At 39.3% G+C, this 22,701-nt stretch overlaps 1 protein-coding gene and 1 pseudogene across 3 annotated transcripts in view; both read left to right on the forward strand.

The window, feature by feature from the left end:
• LOC124797905 (carcinine transporter) overlaps positions 1 to 22,499 on the forward strand; it is a 421,456-nt gene extending 398,957 nt beyond the window's left edge. For 2 of the 3 annotated variants that reach the window (XM_047261024.1, XM_047261026.1), the window contains one exon: positions 20,036 to 22,499. In XM_047261024.1, coding sequence (XP_047116980.1) covers positions 20,036 to 20,261 — 226 coding nt within the window. In that variant the 3' untranslated portion in view covers positions 20,262 to 22,499. The remainder of the gene's footprint in view (positions 1 to 20,035) is intronic. The other variant, XM_047261025.1, reaches the window with a different exon arrangement.
• LOC124799432 lies at positions 19,251 to 19,368 on the forward strand (annotated as a pseudogene).
• Positions 22,500 to 22,701: the final 202 nt, after the last annotated feature.

The following is a 22,701-nucleotide window of genomic DNA, read 5'->3' on the forward strand; positions in this document are numbered from 1 at the left end:
CTGATGATGCTGAGTGGATGTTTTTTTCAGTTTGTGCACCCTGATTTCAGGAAACTTTGTGAAAGGTGCAAAAAAGATCTGAAAGCTAAACTCCTGCTACTTCTGAATTAGTAGCTGGACGAAACTGAGAAGAACATATTGGGATTTTTCTTATCATCATAGGCTTCTTCTGTTTCTTCAAACACATTGTCTACCACTACAGAGAGTTCATTCTGACACCATCAATAGTGACTCATCTCACTTCAAATCCAGCAATGCCTTTTCTGAATACTAAATTGTATACTACTGTGTGAAACTGAACAGTTGTAGGAACGATACCCTAGGTTCATTAATTGGTGACCATTCTTTCATTATTTACACACACACACACACACACACACACACACACACACACCATATTGGATGAAACCATGCTAGGTGGTCTTACAAAAAATAAACTTTTTCATAGTTGCATTTTTTATGTAATTCCCACAGTTTCACCTACTTACCTTATTGTAATGAGTAGCTTCCCAGCAGAAGAAAAACATAGCAAGTGTCCTGCTTTGTCTTAGTAGCTGATACTAGTTGCTCCATAAAGTGGAAACTGTGTAGACTCATTCTGTAGAATTTGTGGAATTCTGGTGCTGAGAGACCTCAACGAGAAACCACAGCCAAACTGCATTGTACAGGTGCACCCAGTACTTCTCTTTCTTTTTAAGTTTTTGACCTTTAAATAACGATAAAGCCACAAAAATGTCCACTTCATAAGAGCTCATGACTGCAATTGAAGATGAAACAGAAACATGGTTCGAATTGTCTCGTTACTTGTTGGATGGTGCGTCACACTGCTTATCATATCATCCTAGTGGTAACATGGATGTCACACTAATAAGGATCACATTGCATGATCCTTATTGCAACATGTCTTATTTGGTATCATAACGAGGGGCCCAGAAAAATGTAGACAAGTCTTTGATAGTTAATATCTTTGGGAAAAAATGACATATTATTGCAGCTTTGCATGGTATTGTAGTCCATTGTTTTCTCAATACATCTCGGTGAGTGTTTTCCAGCAGATGATAGAGCAGCAATGAATGAAGTAAGATTGTTGTTTGAGCAATGCAGGCCCATATTGAGGTGGCATTGGAAGTACAAAAATATGATGGAGGTACAGCGACAATGGTGCAATGTGTATGGAACTCAGCCACCAACATGTACAGCAGTTTATCATCTTAGGAATAATATTGAAGTATGGTACTGTTCAGGATGTGCATAAGGAAAGGTCTGGCTGACCAAAAACATCAAGTCCAGCTTTCAGTGCAGTTGTGTCGCAACATTTTACTAGGTCACCTTAAAAATCTGTGACGCAGCCTGCATGTGAAAGCAGTGGAAACTGATCAAGCTTACAGCGAATTCTGAAAGCTGCAAAGTGGAAAGTGTAAATTTCAAGATTGCCGCACACTATGAATGAGGACATCCTGGATCAGAGGATGGAGTACTATGATGGTTTGAAGGCATGCTTCATGAGGATTAATGGTTTGCATGGATGGTTATCTGGTCTGACGAGAGGCAATTCAAATTGAACTTTACTATAAACCACCACAATTGCATGTTCTGTGCTCCTGAAAATTCTCACATTCAGGTGTACACAAACATGTTAATCTACAGGGTGTTAATGAGTGGTGTGGTCTGTCATTGCGCTGCTTGATTGGTCCATTCTTCTTTGAAGGTACCATATGTGGTGAGGTGTATCATAATATGCTGCAAACATCAATTTTACCTGCCATCCAAGAGGTACTTGGAACTGAAAGATTTTATCTATAACAAGATGGCTCTCTGCTTCACTACCACAGAGATGTCAGAGCCTACATGCATCAAAATCTACCTGGATGATGGATAGGTTGAAGAGCAGCTGTTGAGTACCCACCATGGTCTCAAGTCATTACACCTCTTGACTTCTACCTGTGGGGGTCCTTGATAAATAAAGTTTATCTACAGAAGCCAGCTACACTGAACGAGCTACAAGAAACCATTGAGGCATCCTGTGTGGCTGTGATGCCAGCAACACTGATGCTGTGGTTCAATCAACTGTTTAGCAGCATGACTTGTTTGGCTGCTAATGGGGTGAACTTGAATACATAAATAGGCATGGGGCATTTAGGAGACGGAGGAGGCGGGATAGCAGCATATGGGTAAGGTGGGGGAAGATGTTGTAATGCTACCTGTAGGAGATACAGGGATGTGGCTGGGACAGGAAGGTTGGGCTGCTAGGTGTAGCATCTAGACACGTGTGCTGGGGAGGGAGGGGGTGGAGAGAGAGCAGAGTAAAGTAAAGCTGAGAGGTGGGAGCAGCTATGGATAAAGGGGCAGGTGGGAACAAGAGCTAATGCACATTAAGGCCAGAGGGGAGGGGAGGGGGAGTTACAGGAATGAAAGATACGTTGCAGGGACAGTTACTGCCTGTGCAGTTCAGAAAATCTATTGTCAGTGGTAAGAATCTAGATGGCACAGCCTGTGAAGCAGTCACTGAATACAAGCACACTGTGTTGCACAGCATGCTGAGCATCTGGGTGGTTCAGTGATCTTTTGGCCAGTATGGCAGTGGGCATTCATGCAGTCAGACAGTTTCTTAGTGGACATGTCCTCAGAGAATGCCACACAGTGGTTGCAACTAAGTTAGTAGACCACATAACTAGATTCACACATGGTCCTGCCTTTGATGGGGTAGGAAATGTGTGTGAAAGGACTGGAGTAGACAGCAGTGAAAGGACATATGGGACACATCTTGCATTCAGGTCTATTGCAAGGGAATATGAGGCAAGGGGTTTGGGGTCAGAGGTGGAGTAGGGACCAACAAGGATATTGCATAGGTTGGGTAGATGACAGAATACCAGTGTGGGAGGGTTAGTGAACATGGTGGGGAGGATGTTTCTCATTTCAAGGCACAATGAGAAGAAACTGAAACCATTCCGGAGAGTGTGATTCAGTTGCTCCAATCGTGGGTGGTACTGAGTCACGAGGGGGCACTCTTTGTGGCCTGTCAGTGGGTATGTGGGTTATTGACATGCGACTGAGGTGACAAAACGCAAAAGATCTGTTCCTGGAGTAGATAGGGAGGGTAATTTTTGTCTGCAAAAGCCTCAGTGAGACCCTCAGTATATTGGGAGAGGTACTGCTTGTTATTGCATATGTGTCAATCACAGGTGGCTAGGCTGTACAGACAAGACTTTTTGGTGTTGAACGGGTAGCAGCTGTGAAACAGAGGTACAGTTGGTGGTTGTTGCATCTGGGCATCTGGGGAGATTACATGAGGTAGGTAACAACATGTAAAGAGACTTGGAACTGAATTCTGGCTAGCTCATAGAATCTCGCAATTTGACTGCCCACCAAATTACCCATCTCTGGCTGCAAACCATCCTTTCACAATGACAATTCAAATTCCATCAGTCCATAGCCTCCATCAACTTAGTCCTGCAAAAGCATGTAACTCAGGCCCAAGTATCCTTGCACGACACAGTGACAACCTGGTCACCAAGGGATTCCTGTGTCACCAAAGGTGTCATAGGTCACATCACTGGTGCCCTGAAGGTGCTGCAGCTTTGAGCAGAAACCAGAAGCCTGTCGACCGTGTCCAACGCAGTCTCCAGGTGTTTACAGACAGCAACCAATTCAGGTTGTGTCTGCTCACATCATACTGTGTATAAATACTGAATAATACCCAAAAAATACAAGCAAATCAGTGACTTGAAGTACAAGCAGACCCCTCGTAAAACAGAAAAATACCCGACTGGCACTACTGATGTTGGAATGTACACAAAATGTAAACAAGGAGAAGAAACACTAAAATCTGCTCTGCAGAGTTCATACTACAGCCTAAGATCACAAGATCCACTAGCTCTTAAAACAGAAATAAATTTCTCTACTGAAAATGGGTGTATAAACAGTTTCTTTTTACTAGAAACTCTGCTTACACAAAAGATACTGCAGGAAATAAATACTCTAACTCTGAAGCACTGATTTAAACTATATGCTGTGAACTAATGCAAGATTTAAAAGGAGTGTGGCTCTTCAGGTGGCCATCGCCTCACACAGCTATATACAAATATTTACACTTCTACTTCAGAAGAAGGCCTTTTGGACAAAAGCTAATATGTATAGCAGTCTTGTCATTGTGCCTGTCCGCAACTCAATGTCTCTCCTGTGTGATTAGCAATCTATCCTTTTCATAATATTGTTGTTATTTCATCCTGGACTTTTCATTATAAGAAAATACGACTTAACTCAACTGAGCTGTTACAAGTCCTTGGAAACATTTCTGCATTTAAAGGAGTTATCTTGTACCCATGGCGGCTGCAGTGTAACACGTGTTAAGTTCGGCTCGCAAAATTTAGTTGAATTTGAAGGTGTTCTCGCAGGTGGTGTTGTCTAGTACAAGTGGAAATCATGTAAACAACAGTGTTCTGTGCAGTAGTGCTATTTTTTTTTTTCTGTGCTCCGCCAATATCTTCGAGAAAATGGTAAACAGAAGAGTCAACAGCAGCGCGTCCAGCAGCGGGGAAGCAGCAGGTGCGGCGGGTCTGCTCTTGGTGGAAGGTGCGGCCGCGGCTCCCGGTATAGCGGAGCTGGTCCGCTCTGAGGTAAACGCTGCACTTCGCGATAAAAACAATCTTGATCTGATAGCAGGCACTATATCAGATACTGTAACGGCAGCAGTATTGGCCAAAATGCGTGAAACTGTTGAGGCCAATACTGCTGAAATTACAGCACTAAAAAAGTCTGTGTCTGAATACAAGAAAAAGGCACGAGAGTTGGAAGTGAAACTATCTGCCGCAACTGACGAGCTAGAACAGTACCAAAGGCGAAATAGTCTACGACTGTTTAGAGTAGTAGAAAATAAGGAAGAAGACATAGACAACCTGCTTATACAGGTTGCGTGTGAAAAATTAGGCGTTGAAGTGACCAAGGCAGACATTGACAGGAGCCATCGGGTGGGACGAAAACTACCAGGTGCTACCAAACCTCGTCCAATAATAATTAAATTTGTCTCGTACCGAAAAAGGGCAGAGATCTTTACCCAGAAGAAGAAGTTAGCAAGGACAGGGCTTACAATAAGGGAAGATCTGACACACGAACAGCTAACGATTTTAAACAGTGCCATATCCCATTTCGGTCTTCAGAATGTGTGGACTCAGGATGGCAGAGTAATCATTAAGACAGCAGCTGGAAAGAAGACAGTCACAAACATGACAGAACTGAATAGTATTAAGTGAAGCTACTCGAGCCAAAAGTGCAAACGTAACACCTTTTGCAAATTGTAACAGCCCTATACTCAGATATAGTCTTGTAATTGTATTAATTTTTTAATTATACCCATATTTGTACCTTCAACTAATTGTTTTTGTAACTGTATTAACTTTTCACTATTTTTTTGTGTCTGTAGCTCTAACCATTACTTAATTTTAGTTACTGCTAATACTTTTTTCATTTTCTCAGTTTATTCTCTTCCATTCTGAAATAGTTCTATTGCAATTATTAGTCTCTCCTTTAGTTCATTAAGCATCCATCTCTTTGGTTTAAACTGTTCATAACAAAAATCACTATCAGTATCACTTTAGAAAATTTCAATCTAATTGTAGCTTCCTATGGTAATCACTACCAGTATCACTTTAGTAAATTTCAATTTAATTCTAGCTTCCTACGATAATCTATTAATTATTAAGCTTACTTCTCTCTGCTGGCAGCATCGGCCTCTTAAATCACTCCCCTTTCCCTTATTTCCATCCTAAGCTGTTTCAAATACGCTAATTACATTTCTCCTCTTACGACAGAGGATACACAGTGACACACAGCCGTCACTATTTTGGTCATATTCTCCTTGCACTGAATACCACTAATCCATTTTCTATACTCCCGCAACCTCAGGAAATCTCTTGCAGTCACCTTTCTTTCGGCATTCGCGGTGTCACAGACAGGGCGCGCAAAATCTCGGACACCCCTGTGTTATGTCACTTGGCGGAAGCAGCGGCCAGTGCCCCTCGTGGCAGGTAGTGCCTAACAAAGGGACAAACCAGTCTGCCACCCTACTCCAGGCTGCTCAGCGGAACGCATCAGAGCTTTTAGCAGCTCACTGCAACATCCAGTCTTTACTTGCACATTACGAAGAACTTAGCCTCCTCTTCAACCAACTAAACTACCACGTAATCCTCTTATCCAAAACGTGGTTGAAACCACACATATCCTCTGCATCTTTTCATCTCCCAGGGTACACATTTCTTAGGGCAGACAGATCAAAAAAGCGAGGTGGCGGGGTCGGCGCTTATATACGAACAGATCTCAAAGCGAAAGTCTTATGTACGTCAAATCCTGCTGAAGAAAAAGAGGCTGAATTCATGTTCATTGAAATAAATATACAAAGTCGGAAATTCTTGACTGGCGTCGTGTACAAGCCGCCAAAAATAAGCTCAATGAGTTCCTTCCAGTCGGAATTACATTCATTTCAGTGTCAATACGAACATGTCATCGTAATGGGTGACTTGAACATAGACCTGCTAAGAGACACTCCCTCCGCAATAAACCTAAGAATACTGTTTAGTTGCAATAGCATGAACATTCTTCCATTACAACCTACACACCATACGGCGCACAGTCATACTCTTATAGATGTAATCGCAACGAAACAGACTGACAAAGTAAGAGATGTTGGTCAAACATCGGCCCCTGGCCTCTCAGCAAATGATGTAATATTCCTGGCCTACTCTGTGCAGCCCCCAAGGATCAAATCGCATTACATAACTTGTAGGAACATGAAACGTATTGACCTTGATGCTCTAACAGCCGATTGCTCAGAAATCTCATGGCATCAAATAATCAGAAAACCTACAATCGATGGCAAAATTAATGAACTTGGTGATAAACTCACTGCCCTCTATGACAAACATGTACCTGTGTGCACAATCCATGTAAGAAAATCTCCTGCTGACAGCTGAATTACGTCAAATGATGACTAATAGGGCGTTTCAAGGCAGATCTGAAACCCGAGCGTTTCGAAGAATATAGAAAGCTACGGAACAGAGTGAAACAATGCATTCGCAATGCTAAAATCAGGCACGCTCGCTCCCTTGTATGCAGCGATCTGACGCCCATGACTCTATGGAAGAATCTCCGTAGCTTGGGGGTCGGAAAGGCAAAATCGGAAACTACTTTTCATGTGTCAGCTAACGAATTAAATGAATTCTTCTCTGCACCTCTGAATACCAGCACGGCTGATAATTACCGTCCACAAGAATCCCCAAACAGGATAACTAACAACGATACCTTCCATCTAAAACATGTAACAACAAATACGGCAAGAAAAGCAATAATGAGAATCTCTTCTGATGCAATAGGCAACGACAGTATCGGTATAACCATGATTAAGAATGTTGCCGATATCTTAGTACCTGTCTTAACTGACATATTTAATTTTTCCCTCGTGAACGGAATATACCCCACTGCATGGAAAAGAAGCATAATTCGACCCATCCCTAAGATCGAAAACCCGCAACTGCCTAGTGATTACCGACCAATTAGCATACTGCCTGCTGTTTCCAAAGCATTTGAATATATTGTTCATGACCAAATCACTGAACACTTGCATGAATTCAGCCTATATGACAAATTTCAATCCGGTTTCCGTAAACATCACAACACAAACACTGCTCTAATTAAAGTAACTGATGACCTGAAATATGCCATTGACAATCGAAAGGCAACAATATTGACGCTACTGGACTTCAGCAAAGCTTTTGACACTGTTAACTTTGACATATTGCTCAGAGAAATGAAACAGCTTAATTTCTCTGATAGTGCAATGAGATGGTTTGAAAGCTACTTAAAAGACAGACAGCAATGTGTTGTCTGCGTAAATGAAAAATCTTCCTGGAAACATGTTTCCTCGGGAGTGCCACAAGGATCAGTCTTAGGACCACTTTTGTTTTCTTTATATGTCAATGATATTTCGTCGGTTCTGTCCTCTTGTAAATATCATTTCTATGCCGACGACCTCCAGCTCTACCTAAGCGTCAGACCTGAAGATGTAAACACTGCAATCGCTGAGATGAATGATGATCTGTCTTCAGTAGTGACATGGGCGAAAAACCTGGGCCTTAAACTAAATGCAAAAAAGACGCAAGTAATCTTAATAGCCCATCAGAAATTAATAAGTTCAGATTTCCGCGAACGGCTACCTCCTATTCTGCTCGACGGTACTCCAATACCATATCAGAAAACAGTGAAGAACTTGGGTGTAACTTTGGATGAGCATCTCAACTGGGCAGAGAATACAGTCGCAGTGTGCCGAAAGACGTCTGCTTGTCTTTATGCTCTCAAAAAGTTTCGGAACATATTTCCACAGGACTTGAAACGCCAGCTTGTGCAAGTACTCGTTCTACCGAACCTCCACTATTGTGATGTGATTCAAAAAGGCATGAGTAGTGAAAACAAAAGACGGCTAGAGCTAACCATGAATGCCTGTGTGCGTTACACCTGCAACATTCGCCGATATGATCGTGTTAGTGCTTCATACTCCGAGCTAGGGTGGCTGCGGCCGGACAAATTGCGTGACTACCACACTCTATGTCTACTTCACCGACTCCTCGTCGCGCAAGTACCCCAGTACCTTGCTTCAGAGATTAAAACCCTGTCATGCCATCATAATCGAAACACGAGGTCACTCTTATTTGGTATCCTAACTGTGCCCACTCACAAAACAAAAACTTTTGCAAACTCTTTCTCAGTTGCCACTGTCCGCCTCTGGAACAAACTGCCCCTTACCTTGCGCAAAATTCAATCTCCTGCTGCTTTTAAGAAGGAGTTGAAGCATTTCCTACTATCATCCTCATAAAGTTCTCCACAAAATTAATGTACAAGGGCAATCCTCTCATCTGTCAAATAGCAAAGCTAGCGTCTCCTATCTTGCTCCTGAGATGCCTTCCTCTTCATCTATCTCTATTAGCCACGCAATCTTCTTTTCCTTTATATTTCCTTAATTATGTTTCATCATGTCTCTCTATTCTTCTTCTCCCTTCACCATGAGTCTCCCTCATACTCCCTGCTGGCAGCACTCCTATCTAAAATCTGTATTTTCAGTAATGTCTAATTATAACAGTACTTATGATCTAAGAATATAAACTCTATATGAATGTATTTTTCCAGGTGTACCTTTCTAATTGTTTATTTCACTTTTTGTACTAGATGTAGTTTAACATGCCTACTAAAACATATGAATGTAAAATAAGTAGAATGCCTGGTTAGATGTAAGAGAGGGCCTGATGGCCCTAATCTTGCCAGGTTAAATAAATAAATAAATAAATTATCTTAAAATATATGCAGTTTGTCTTCTTCAAAATGTTTCATCATTAGTTGTTTCATACGCCTGGTAAGAAAGCACATCACTGTTCACGTTCTCTCAGAATAAAACACGAACACCTCAAGTGAGACTAATCCCTAAGATGGTTGGAGGAAGGGGGGAGGGGGGGGGGGACATTTAATAACAAATGCTTTTGAGATACGGCAAGTTCCAATGTATTTGTAGTTTTACAAATACAGATTTATATTTACAGATTTTACAAATACAAATATTACATATATTCATTACAGAGCATCATACAACACTTCTTTAACAAATTTCTTGGCACACTTTAACTTCGTAGCAAACCGTACTGTGATAGGTCTGACTATTTCATACATTAAACATGTCACATTTCCAGCATATAAACTGTTGCACCACATTTACCATATGTAACACATTTACCAGTTGCTCATAAGAATTAAGACTGTCACTTTCCATTCACTCGTTCAGACTACAACAGAGTAAACCATTCACAATTCGTTCGACGTAGCTTGGTGTCAGGGCCGGTTCAAGGACATTGTTCTACAGAAGTGACTTTTCCCTCATATACTTACACCCATGTCAGTTTTTGCTACTAATTGTGATACTCACTGTATAAAGATATTGCACTTGGGTGCCCCTCCTGGCTCCGCCCCCCATGCAGCAGCTTGTGTTGCTTGGAACTTAAACCCACCCTGCTTGGCACACTTAATCATTCTGTGCCTGTATCGTAACTCTGACATCAACCCCACCCCGGCATGCTCACCCTCATACAAAATTCAGATAATAATTTCACATTTCGGTTTTTAGAACTGATCATAAGAAATTTAAATACATTTAAGCAGTGATACTATCCTAATTCATGTATCACATGCTATACATGATCTTTTTTGTTTTTGTTTTAATGAACTGGTGCTCCTTAATTACTGTATCAAAGTTACTTTCATTTACAAAATCCACTCCAGGTGACACTAGCTCCCATCTACTTCTCAGCAACGCTCCCCTAGTATCTGATTCTGTAAGTTGGTGGCATATGCTGTCAATTAGTGCTCCCATCAGCAATGAGAGTCCCAAACATCTACCCACTGGATACATGATACTGTATCAAAGGTGCATTTCCATTATAAGTTGGCAACATCACTGTTTCCTTAAGTTTATTCAAGTATATTTGCTATAATGAGTAAGTAAAGCCACAATATTTGTGCAAACAACACCAACTTGTCTGCTAGATGGCATATGCAATCAGATGTTAATGTTGAAACTTCAACCTTCCTTTTTTAGGTGTTAAGACTAATTATGTGTAGGCTTATGGAGTTATCCAATAGTTGTTAATCACCAAAACAAATGATGGAGGCCAAGTTTGAGAGTAGTAGGGAGACTAGAGTAAGAGGGATTGACTTGATCAAGACCAGTAGACAAAGAAGAAATTTGGAATGGAACTAAACATTTACAGAGGAAGAATGATGGATAGACAGGTGGGAATGGAGAAGCACCATTAATGTCCCAACCCACTTGGATGCTAGATAAAAGGAAATGAAAACAAACAAACAAATTGTTAGTTATCTGTACTACTAACTTAGAAATTACCAAATGAGCTAATATATAGAAGGCTTTTTATTTTGAAATGATCATTAAATCGAAACCCTTAGCTGCCGACAGGTGTTGTTGATATACATCAATGGGGACAGCTGAAAATGTGTGCCCCGCCCAGGACTCGAACCCGGGATCTCCCACTTACATGGCAGACGCTCTATCCATCTGAGCCACCGAGGGCACAGAGAATGGTGCGACTGCTGGGACTTATCCCTAGCACGCCCCTCGTGAGACCCACATTCCCAACTGTCCACAACCTGCATTTTTTAGTGTTCCTAATAGATATTTGCCCATTCACTCATTACTCACACCAGACTCAGCTGACGAGTCCCACAAGAGTTTGGGCAAAGCGTGTGCATTTGCACAGAAGGAGGTCAATGGCCGGGTAGCCTTTAACTATATGAAGATGGTATCGGTTCCTGAAAGAACAGATACCATTTTTATTTTGTTTATTACTATCAATTTTGTGGGCCCCCTTTTTTCCCAGTTTTAAGGAACTTTTCTCTACATTACAGATGAAGAGTCAATAATAGTCACAAATGGAACTAGAATCACAAGACCTCTTATTAGATTACATTGTCAGTATCACCATACTCTTGTTCAATACTATACTAATGTGCAAACAAAGAGAGAGAGAGAGAGAGAGAGAGAGAGAGAGACAAAGTTTTTTCAGGCACATGTGCCTTAAGAAGCTTGCACCTGTCTGCTTGTGTTAAGTTTTATATTATTAATGTTCATCTTGAACAGAGTTGACCCTTGTAAAAAGTCCTGGAAGTTAGTGAATTTTTTTGTGTTGTAACACATAGCTATTCCAACCGGATGATCAGCTGCAGGTGAGTTGTTGCCTTTCCTAATTTTATTTATGGAGTTGTCTCCTTCTAATCGATACCATTCCACTCATGTTTATTTATGCGCCATCTTCAGTATTATGCTTGAAACGAATTGCTGTTTCCTACTCTGTAGTATGATGTAATCTCTGTCTATAGTCACAGTGTTACTTTATCTTCAATCACTTGAAATGCTAGCCACTATGCAGATTACAGGTCACCATGCTTAATACTGTACAAACACTTTTTATAACTGCTTACTCTTAACTTATAGGTTTTTAGAACTGGAAGACATTGATTTTAAATAGTTTTACACATACTATTAAGCTTTACTGACAGCCATGTAACTCTATCAAATTGTACACATTAATTTTCACGAATTCAAGTTTCACACTTCAAGAGCCATTTTCCAATACTGTTATCACCATCCTCATTTTTAACAAACTTCTTGTTAAAAATTATTTATTTCTCATGGTAAATGTTCCTTCTGTCACTGTTTAGTACAACTACTTCATAATTACAGATGAGAAGCAACAAGTTGTGGTTGTTCTGCAGTAACAATTTGCTTAGTTCACCAGTTTTTGCAGCTTATAAGGTCATCACATACCATAACTGACTATATTTCTCAAAGGGGAAACAGTTCTGGTGCTTGAAAAAGATATTACACATAGAGAGTATTGTGCAGACATAGATGGGACATTTACTCTAAATTTGTACTGGAAGAAACCTTTTCAGATGCTACAATTGGAAGTAATCTATGTCCTGCATTTCACAGATGTTTGACCCCTTCCATGCCAATCAGAATGAATTCAAAAAGACTGGTCATGCAAAACCCAGCTTGTGCTTCTCTCATATGACATCCTGAAAGCAATGGATCAATGTAGCCAGGTAGATGCAGTATTTCTTTGACTCCTAAAAAGAATTTGTCTGAGTACCATGGCTATGCTTATTATTGAAAGTATAGTTCTCTCAACTTAGGATTTTGTGGTAGGGAGGATGCTGTATGTTATCTTTGGTGGAGCTCATCGACATATGTAGAAATTATTTCAAGGTGTACCACAGGGAAATGCATAGGGACCCTTTCTTTTCTTGTTGCATATTAATGACCCTGTGATTAATATTAAAAGAAGCCTCAGACTTTGCTTTGCTTTAAGTGTTCACAATTGTGCAGTTCACAAAACAAACAAAAAATGTATTATATATAAAAACAAAGATGAGGTGACTTACCGAACAAAAGCGCTGGCAGGTCGATAGACACACAAACAAACACAAACACACACACAAAATTCAAGCTTTCGCAACAAACTGTTGCCTCATCAGGAAAGAGGGAAGGAGAGGGGAAGACGAAAGGAAGTGGGTTTTAAGGGAGAGGGTAAGGAGTCATTCCAATCCCGGGAGCGGAAAGACTTACCTTAGGGGGAAAAAAGGACAGGTATACACTCGCACACACACACATATCCATCCACACATACAGACACAAGCAGACTTGCTTGTGTCTGTATGTGTGGATGGATATGTGTGTGTGTGCGAGTGTATACCTGTCCTTTTTTCCCCCTAAGGTAAGTCTTTCCGCTCCCGGGATTGGAATGACTCCTTACCCTCTCCCTTAAAACCCACTTCCTTTCGTCTTCCCCTCTCCTTCCCTCTTTCCTGATGAGGCAACAGTTTGTTGCGAAAGCTTGAATTTTGTGTGTGTGTTTGTGTTTGTTTGTGGGTCTATCGACCTGCCAGCGCTTTTGTTCGGTAAGTCACCTCATCTTTGTTTTTATATATAATTTTTCCCACGTGGAATGTTTCCTTCCATTATATTGAAAAAATGTATTATCCTATGTATGATGAGGACCCATTGCCCAGTATGTTTCTCATTACATTTTACTTTATTTAATAAGTAACACAAACTGAGTGAAAACAACCTGATTATAAGAGTGTTGTCTGTTGAAATGTGTACTTGAATTGTATAAAGTATTATTAACATGACTGAAAGGAAATAATTATTAGTGATGTAGTATCTTATGACTACAATATCAAGTAGACATTGCTGGAATTAGTCAACTCATATAAATACCAGGATGCACAATTTATAGGTATATTAGCTGAAATACTCACAGACTCAGTCATATGTGAAGCAGGCTCAGTCATATGTGAAGCACGTGGCAGACTTCAGTTCATTTGATAGAAAACTGGGGAAATGCAATCAGCCTACAAAGTAGATCACTTACAAAACCCTCATGCAACCCATCCTACACTATTGCTCAAGTGTGCGTCTCCCATACCAAATAGGACTAATGTATATAAAGAAGGGCAGCACACGTGGTCATGGCTTTATTTTGTGCATGGAAGAGAAATGGAGGCACTGAAATAACTAAATTGGCTAATGCTTGAAGGCAGATGCAAACTACTCCAAAAAAATGTATTTATAGCTCCAAGAAACAGTTTTGACTGAGAAACCTAGGAATATACTACAGCTCCCTACACATCATTCCCATAGGGAATAGACTAGTTGCAGTGAGTACAGAGGTGTTTAAGCAGTCATTCTTCACAACCTTCATACATGAATTGAATGAGAAGTAGTTCTAATAACTGATACAATGGGAATACCCTCTGCCATGTACTTCTCAGAGGTGTATGGACTATACACACTATTGTCTCCCATGAACCATGCACTTTGACGAGGTGGGGTAGCCTGTGTGTGCCTCAGTGGTACAGATACCAGGGTATTTGTGGAGGGGCCAGACTAACCCAACCTATGGTTCCTGAAGAAGGGCAGCAGCCTTCCCAGTAGTTGTAGGAGCAACAGTCTGCGTGACTGACTGATATTGTCCTGCAACATTAGCCAACATGTTGTTGTTATGGCTGGCACTGTGAATGACTGGAAGCAAGGGGGAACTACAGCCATTATTTTTCCCAAGGGCATGCAGCTCTACTGTATGGTTAAATGAAATGCCATCCTCTTGTATAAAATATTCTGGTAATAAATAGTCCCCTATTTGGGTCCCCTTGTGGGGACTACACAGGAGGATGTCATCATCAGAAAACGAAAGCTGGTTTTTTATGGGTCGGAGCTTGGAATATTAGATCCCTTAATCAGATAGGCAGGTTAGACAATTTAAAAAGGGAAACTCATAAGTCTAAGTTCAATAGCATGGGATTAATGAAATGTGGTGGCCCGAAGAACAGGGCTTCTTCTGGTCAGGTGACTACAGGGATATACTTAAAGAATCAAATAGGGGTAATGGAGGAGTAGATCTAATAGTGAATAAGAAAACAGGAAGTTAGGTTACCTTCTGTGAACAACATAGTGTACACATTATCACAAACAGTGAAGACATGAAGTCAACACATAGGTGCATGTCATATCAGTGCAATTTTATATACCAGCTAGCTCAGCAGATATGAATAGTTTCAAAGAGAAAAATGAAGAGATAAAAGAATTTATTCAGATAGTTAAGGGAGATGAAAATTTAATTGTGGTGTGTGACTGGAATTCGATAGCAGGAAAAGGAAGACAAGGAAAAATAATAGGAAAACAAGCAATTTGGGAAAGCCATGAAGAGCGAAGTTGCCTAGAAGAATTTTGAAAAAGTGTGAGTAAATTTTTGCCAACATTTGGTTTAAGAATCATGGAAGAAGATTGTACACCTGGAAGAGACTTGGGGACATGAGAAACTTTCAAATAGGTTTCATAATAAGATGGAGATTCCAAAACCAGATATTGAACTGGAAATCATTTCCAGAAGCAGATGTGGGCTCTGAAATACATATAAAAACTGAAGAAACTGCAGAAAGGTCAGAAATTATGGAGATGGGACCTGGATAAAAGAATGGTTTTTATGAGTTTTGGACAGAGCATTAGGCAACAATTGATTGAAACAGGGGTACAGAACACTATAGAAGATCAGTGGGTAGCCTTAAGAGATGAAACAGTGAAGGCACCAGAGGATCAAATAGAAAAAGGACAAAGATCACTAGAAGTCCTTTGATAATGCATGAGGTATTGAATCTAATTTATGACAGAAGGAAATATAAAATGCAGGTAATGAAGCAGGCAATATGGAATACAGACATCTAAAAAATGAGTTGAATGAAGGGGAAACTGGCAAAGGAGGAATGGCTAGACAAGACAGACCAGGTTGTAGAGAATGCATAAATAGGGGAAACATGTTGGAAAATTATTAAAGAGACCTTTGCAGAAGAGAACAAGAATTGTGTGAGTATCAAGAGCACAGATAGAAAATCTGTGATAAACAAAGATGGAAAAGCTGAATGGTGGAAGGAACAGATGGAGGGGCTATACAAGGGAAATGAACTTGAAGACAATGTTGTAGAAAGGGAGGAGGAAGTAGATGAAGTTTAAATGGCAGATTTGATACTAGGGAAGAATTTGACAAAATGAATGCTCACAAAATACTGACAAAAATTATTTACAGAAAGAAAAAGGGAAACATTGGCAGAAGCTGACATGATGGCAGATCAGTTTGGGTTCTGGAAAAATGTAGAAACATATGAGACAATACTGGCCCTGCAACTTATTTTAAATATAGATTAAAAAAAGGATATGAGACAAGACTAGCCCTGCAACTTATTTTAAAGATAGAGTAAAGAAAGGCAAACCTATGTTCATTGCATTTGCAGACTTAGAGAAAGCTTTTGACAATCTTCTCTGGAATACATTCCTTGAAATTCAGAAGCCAGTTGGGATAAAGTACAGTGAGCGAAAGGTTATTTACAACTGGCACAGATGCTAAAAGTCAAAGATGTGAAAGAGAAGCAGGTTAAGAAGGGAGTGAGGCAGGTTTGCAGCCTATCCCCAATGTTATCAAATCTGTACATTGCCTAAGCAGTAAAGAAAGCAAGGAGAAATTTGGAATGGTCATTAAAGTTCTGGAAGAAGAAAATAAAAACTGAGGTTTTCCGGTGACACTGAGTTCTGTCAGAGACAGCAAAGGACTTGAAAAAGCACTTAATAGGAATGGATAGTGTATTGTTATAAGATGAACATCAACAAAAGTTAAACAAAGCTAATTGAATGTACTCAAATAAAATAAGTGATGCTCAGACAATAATAGTATTAATGAGTTTAAATATTTTGGCAGCAAATTAATCCATGATGGCCACAGCAAAGAGAAATTAAATTGCAGATTGGCTATAAAACAAAAAGCTGTTTTGGAAAAGTGGAAGTTGTTAACATTAAATATATATTTAAGTCTTAGTAAGCCTCTTCAGAAGGTATTTGTCTAGAGTTGGGTTGGGTTGTTTGGGGGTTGAGACCAAATAGTGAGGTCATCAGTCTCATCGGATTAGGAAGGACAGGGAAGGAAGTCAGCTGTGCCCTTTTGAAGGAACCATCCTGGCATTTGCCTGGAGTGATTTAGGGAAATCACAGGAAACCTAAACCAGGATGGCCGGATAAATCACAGAAAACCTAAATCAGGGTGGCCAGATGCTGGATTGAACCATCGTCCTCCCGAATATGAGTGCAGTGTGCTAACCACTGCGCCACCTCACTTGGTCATATTTGTCTAGAGTGTATCCTTTTGCTGAAGTGAGAAATGAACAATAAGCAGTTCAAACAAGAGGAGAATAGAAGCTTTTGAAATATAGTGCTATGGAAGAGCATCCAACATTCGATGGGTAGATTGAGTAACTAATGAGGAGGTACTGAACTGAATAGGAGGGGAAAAGATATCTAATCTAATCTACAGTTTGACTAAAAAAAGGGATCACGAGGCATCAAAGAATTGTCAGTTTGGTAATGTGGGAAGGGAGGGCCTGGGAGTTGAACTGTAGTGGGAGATGAAGGGATGTATGTTTCTGTAGTTATTCAGAGTTGAGGAGACTTGCACAATGTAGACTATCATGGAGAGTTTCATCAAACTAGTCTTCAGACTGAATATCAATAACAACAAGAGCCGCAGTAACAAAATACACTACTGAGCCGAACCACTATGACCGCTGCCCACAATGAGACTGAATGCCACCTGATAATGTTGCGGGTAGTCATGTGGAGAAGAGATGTAACGGGTATCATTCTAGTGATTATACTGGCTACAATTGGAGAAATCTACAACATAAGCAATTTTAAGAAAGGGCATATTGTTTTGGCCAGCATCTGAGAACACGTATCTCAGAAATGGCAAAACTAGTCAGACGTTCACAAGCTACTGTCAACCACATCTATGGGAAGTGGTTTTTGGGCAGTGAAACCCCACATAAACACCAAGGTGTTGGATGTCCAAGCCTTATTGCAAAACATGGAGGTAGGTGGCTTGCTTGCTCTGTAAAGCACGTAAATTCTGATGAGAACAGTGCTGGTCCAGGCAAAAATTTATCAGAGTACAACATTCAGCACACATTGTTGAAAGTGGACTCTGCAGCAGATGACCTGTAAGTGTTCCCATGATGATCCAATGTTCCCATGATGATCCAATGACATTGTCAGATAATATTGCAGTGAGCATGGGATCATTGACATTGAATGACGGATCAATGGAACTATCTTACCTGGTCATATGAATCATGTTTCTAGTTGCACTACGTTGATGGTCACATCTGGATATAAAGTCATCAAGGCGAACAGCAGATCAAAATGTGCACTGTATCTCAGATGCAGGCCAGTGGAGACAGTTTCATGCTATGGAAGACATTCACCTGAGCTTCCATGGAACAAGTGATAGTACTATAATAACCCATTGACTATATGAACATTTTGAGGGACCACCTGCATCCCTTCATGCTCGATGTCTTCTGTGGCAGCAGAAGCATTTCCCAGAATCATAACTGTTCATATCATAAACTCAAGGTCAGGATTGTGACACAGTGGTTTGAGGAGCACAATAAGTGAACTGATGTTGATGTTTTGGCCACCAAATTTGTCTGATCTGAACCTGATGGAACACATCTGGAACACTATTGGGCACCATCTCATTGCCCAAAAACCACCGACCCGTAAGGTACAAGAATTGTGTGACTTGTGTATAGGCACCTGGTGCCACACACATTTACAGACATACCAATGATCTATCAAATTCGTATCTCTAAAAATCACTGCTGCGTGGTTTTCCTGCTTTTAAGCAGGTGTGATAGTGTGTATAGCTGGAGATGTAGAGTATGGATTTAGATGTATGTAGATGTAAATATTGCTTATAGTTTTCAATAGTGACTACAGAATATTAAAAAGTAACAAATTTATAAAAGAATAATTACTAAACATTTGGACACCCTAAATTCTTTACTGCAATTTTGTTACATTTGCATTTAATTATGCTGGTGAATAATTTCAAACTATGAAGTTCATTTTCAACCCAGGCCTATTAAAGCTGCACTAACACTGCTTGATTAGGCGACAGTCAATTTACACATAGGTAATACACACATAATGCGTAATCACAGGAATGTCAGACCCCAGATGTGTTCACAAAGTGCACATTGTGAATCTGATCTGACATTCCATGTCACTTAGTATTATGTGTATATTACCCATATGTGCCAACGGCCTTGCCGCAGTGGTAACACTGGTTCCCGTCAGATCACCAAAGTTAAGCACTGTCGGGCTGGGCTAGCACTTGAATGGGTGACCATCCAGTCTGCCGAGCGCTGTTGGCAAGCCTTTGTGAGGCAAACTGAGGAGCTACTTGATTGAGAAGTAGTGGCTCCTGTCTCATAAACTGACATACAGCCAGGTGAGCGGTGTGCCGACCACATGCCCCTCCATATCCGCATCCAGTGATGCCTGTGGGCTGAGGATGACAGAGTTTAGTTTAGTTTACTTTATTTCCTGTATCTGAATTTACTTACACCTTACCAAGCATTTTTATTTCAGCTTTAATACACCAGGCTTGAAAATGAACTATTTAGCTTGAAATTAGTCACCAGCATAATTAAACATGACAGTGATGGAATTAAATAAAGAATTTATGAAGTTGCTGGTCCTGTCCCAAATTCATGTTGGAAATTATAAATTTGGATACTCTTATCCATCTGTCACATATGTATTACATTTTTGGATAACTGTTCAACACACACAAATTGTTAGCACTACTGCACCATCGTTGTCACAAGTCAAACATTATATTCTCTTGATACTTTAATTGTGCTTGTTTATTATTAGAGGTTTTGGGATTATATATGTTTATCTGATATAGTATACACATTAGTATTCACTGTTTAATGAAAGCATTTTTTTCACACCACTATTCCAAGACAAAAAAATAAAAGATCTTTAAAATCGGTTAAATTCTGAAACTTAATGTTTTTTTCTGCACAATTTCAGGCCATCATCTATAGCAACATCATATGAAGATCTTGAACCACATGAAACTGTGGAACTACCCGTTATGCCACAAGAATTAGTGCAGCCTCCAAGTGAAGCAACACCACTGGAGCGAAGAGAAACTAGACGCTTCTCTAATAGGACTCCAAGACTAGTTCGTCAGTCAAGTGTTATGGAAACTCCAGTGGATTCATCAGGTGTTATGCAAATGACTTACTGGTTCTAGAATGTTATGACACGTGAACCCACCCTTATGTGTGTTCAGATTGACAGTTCCGTTTTGCATAACATTGTAAAAAAGTTGAGAAATTTGTTGTATAGGTTGACATTTCTTCTCTGAAAAAGAAACTGCTGCCCTGGATTTTTATATATGAAAATAATTTTTTTATATTTCTTTGACATGTATTTCTCCCACAAACATTGCTATTTGGTAAATAATGCTGACACAAAATAACTCAGCAAATATTCAAAATGTTTCTGTCTTTTTATGTATTCTGGAAAGAAAAATGATTATATATTGCTGCTAAATTAGTTCATTTGCGTGAGAATTGTTGCTATGTGAAAAACAATTCATAAATTCAGGTTTTTATTTAGAATTGTGAATACTGTACTAATAATACAAAGAACATGGAAATATTATATAAGGGCAGGCATAATGCCAATGGAGGGGTGTAGCAACTGTTGGAAAATTGCAGCAACTTTTGGAAAATTATAGCTAATTATTTACTTCAATCACAGTTGCTGTTTAATGAAGGTCATTACTGATGGCTGAAGTATGTTATCAACTACAATATGGAAAAACATGGCTGACTGTAAATGACAAGCTTTCTAGCAGCATCACAAAATTCCATCTAGTTATGAAGAAAATCACAATCCATTTACTAGGTTAGTAGGTGGGAAGAGGCTTGCTGGGTTTTCATAGATAGCATAATTTTCCAATAGAATAAGGACAATCTTTTTTATTATTATATTTTAGATGCAATTGGCAATCATTTTGTATACAAAAAACTTACAGTAAGCAGTGCATATTTTAAAAGAATACTTGTTCAAATGAAATAGGTAAATGTTTGAATGTATGCATGTGGAAGTATACAATTTGTGTTACGGGCTACAGTAAGAATGTTCTGGATTATAAACAAGTGAATGAAATAGTGATGGGTAACTTCAATCAAACATATTATATGTCTTTGGTTCTTGCAGCTTTATACATTGACGTCAGACGTGAAAAAATAAAAACGAGTGTATATTCCATAAGCATACTTCTTCTCCTTTGCAATTATCAGGACAGACATGTGTAACTTTAAAAAAATGTAACATATGTATTGAAATAATACAGAAAGAACAGCGGTCCCAGCAACATGAAGATTTCTAGAGGTAAAATACTGCTTAAAACATGGAAAAAGCAATGAAGTTTAAAGGTATCATTCTGGTAATAACATTGCACTTCCTTTCATATCTGTGGCAAATATTTTTGTGTGTGTCATACTGTGAGCAGCTGTTGGAACACAGTCCACATTATTACGTAATTAATGATCTATGTTGATTGAAAAGTATTAATTTATGATTTTATGTGCACATTTTTAAAGATGTAGTCTTCTACGCTCAGAAGGATATATCCATGTTAAGTGTTGATACTGACATTGTTAATGTTTATGCACCAACATGGGTTGCCTTTTTTGATTTTCAGACAAGTAACACACAATAGGCATTACACATTTTTGTTTTATGTGTATTTTTATTATTAGATTACACATAATGATATTTTAAACCTGGCAACTATATAGCATAATGGTCAAAATTTTTCATTAACAGTGATTAGTAATAGAACAAAATAACAGAACACTTTCTTCACATCTCATTACTCAATTTAAATGCTGAATTTATCAAATTTTACATCTTATGTATAATGCAGTGTGCTCACTTCATGAACTCTCAACCACAGATGATACAAATTGCTGGCCTGTTATATGTGTGCACCCAAAGATACACACACCACAAAGTCATTGCATTGATACCATTAGATTTTAAATATGAATTTGTAGTACTCCCTTTCTACTTCAAGGAATGCTTAAAATTGTTTCCTCCCTGCTGTAAGATATGTGTCACAGCCATTGTTCAGTGTAATGACCCTTTCTTCAACTTATTATAAGCAATTAAATTAATGCTGTGTCTTAGTACAGCCTTCAGTAGAATGAGGATTAGTTTGGTATAGTTTTGTAAACCTTACCATTTAGATTTACCCAAATGCATAAGTCACAATAACTAAGATCAAAGGACTTGAGGGCCATAAATATCATATACCTATCTAATCATAAAAAGAAATCTATTAGCGAACAGGAAAGATACAGTAGTATAAACTGTAATATTGTCTTCATGAAAATATTTTTTCTCATCTGTTTGTTAAATAATGGAATGAATATTGTTGTCACATGAAAGTCAGAAGTTACATGTCTATTAATAAAGATATGGGCAGCTATTTGGCATGTTCTTATTGCAGTCAACCATCTCATTTTAAGACTTTGTTGAATGCCTACATTATATCCAGCAACTCATCATTACAGTACCACACATCTTTTGGGGATAACATCGTCTGGAATTTTGAAATCACATCTCATCAGTCATAAATGTTGTTCGTATAGTCACATAACCATTATACATATTTTCAG

This window comes from Schistocerca piceifrons, chromosome 5 (assembly GCF_021461385.2).
Source record: "Schistocerca piceifrons isolate TAMUIC-IGC-003096 chromosome 5, iqSchPice1.1, whole genome shotgun sequence".
Classification (NCBI taxonomy): domain Eukaryota; kingdom Metazoa; phylum Arthropoda; class Insecta; order Orthoptera; family Acrididae; genus Schistocerca; species Schistocerca piceifrons.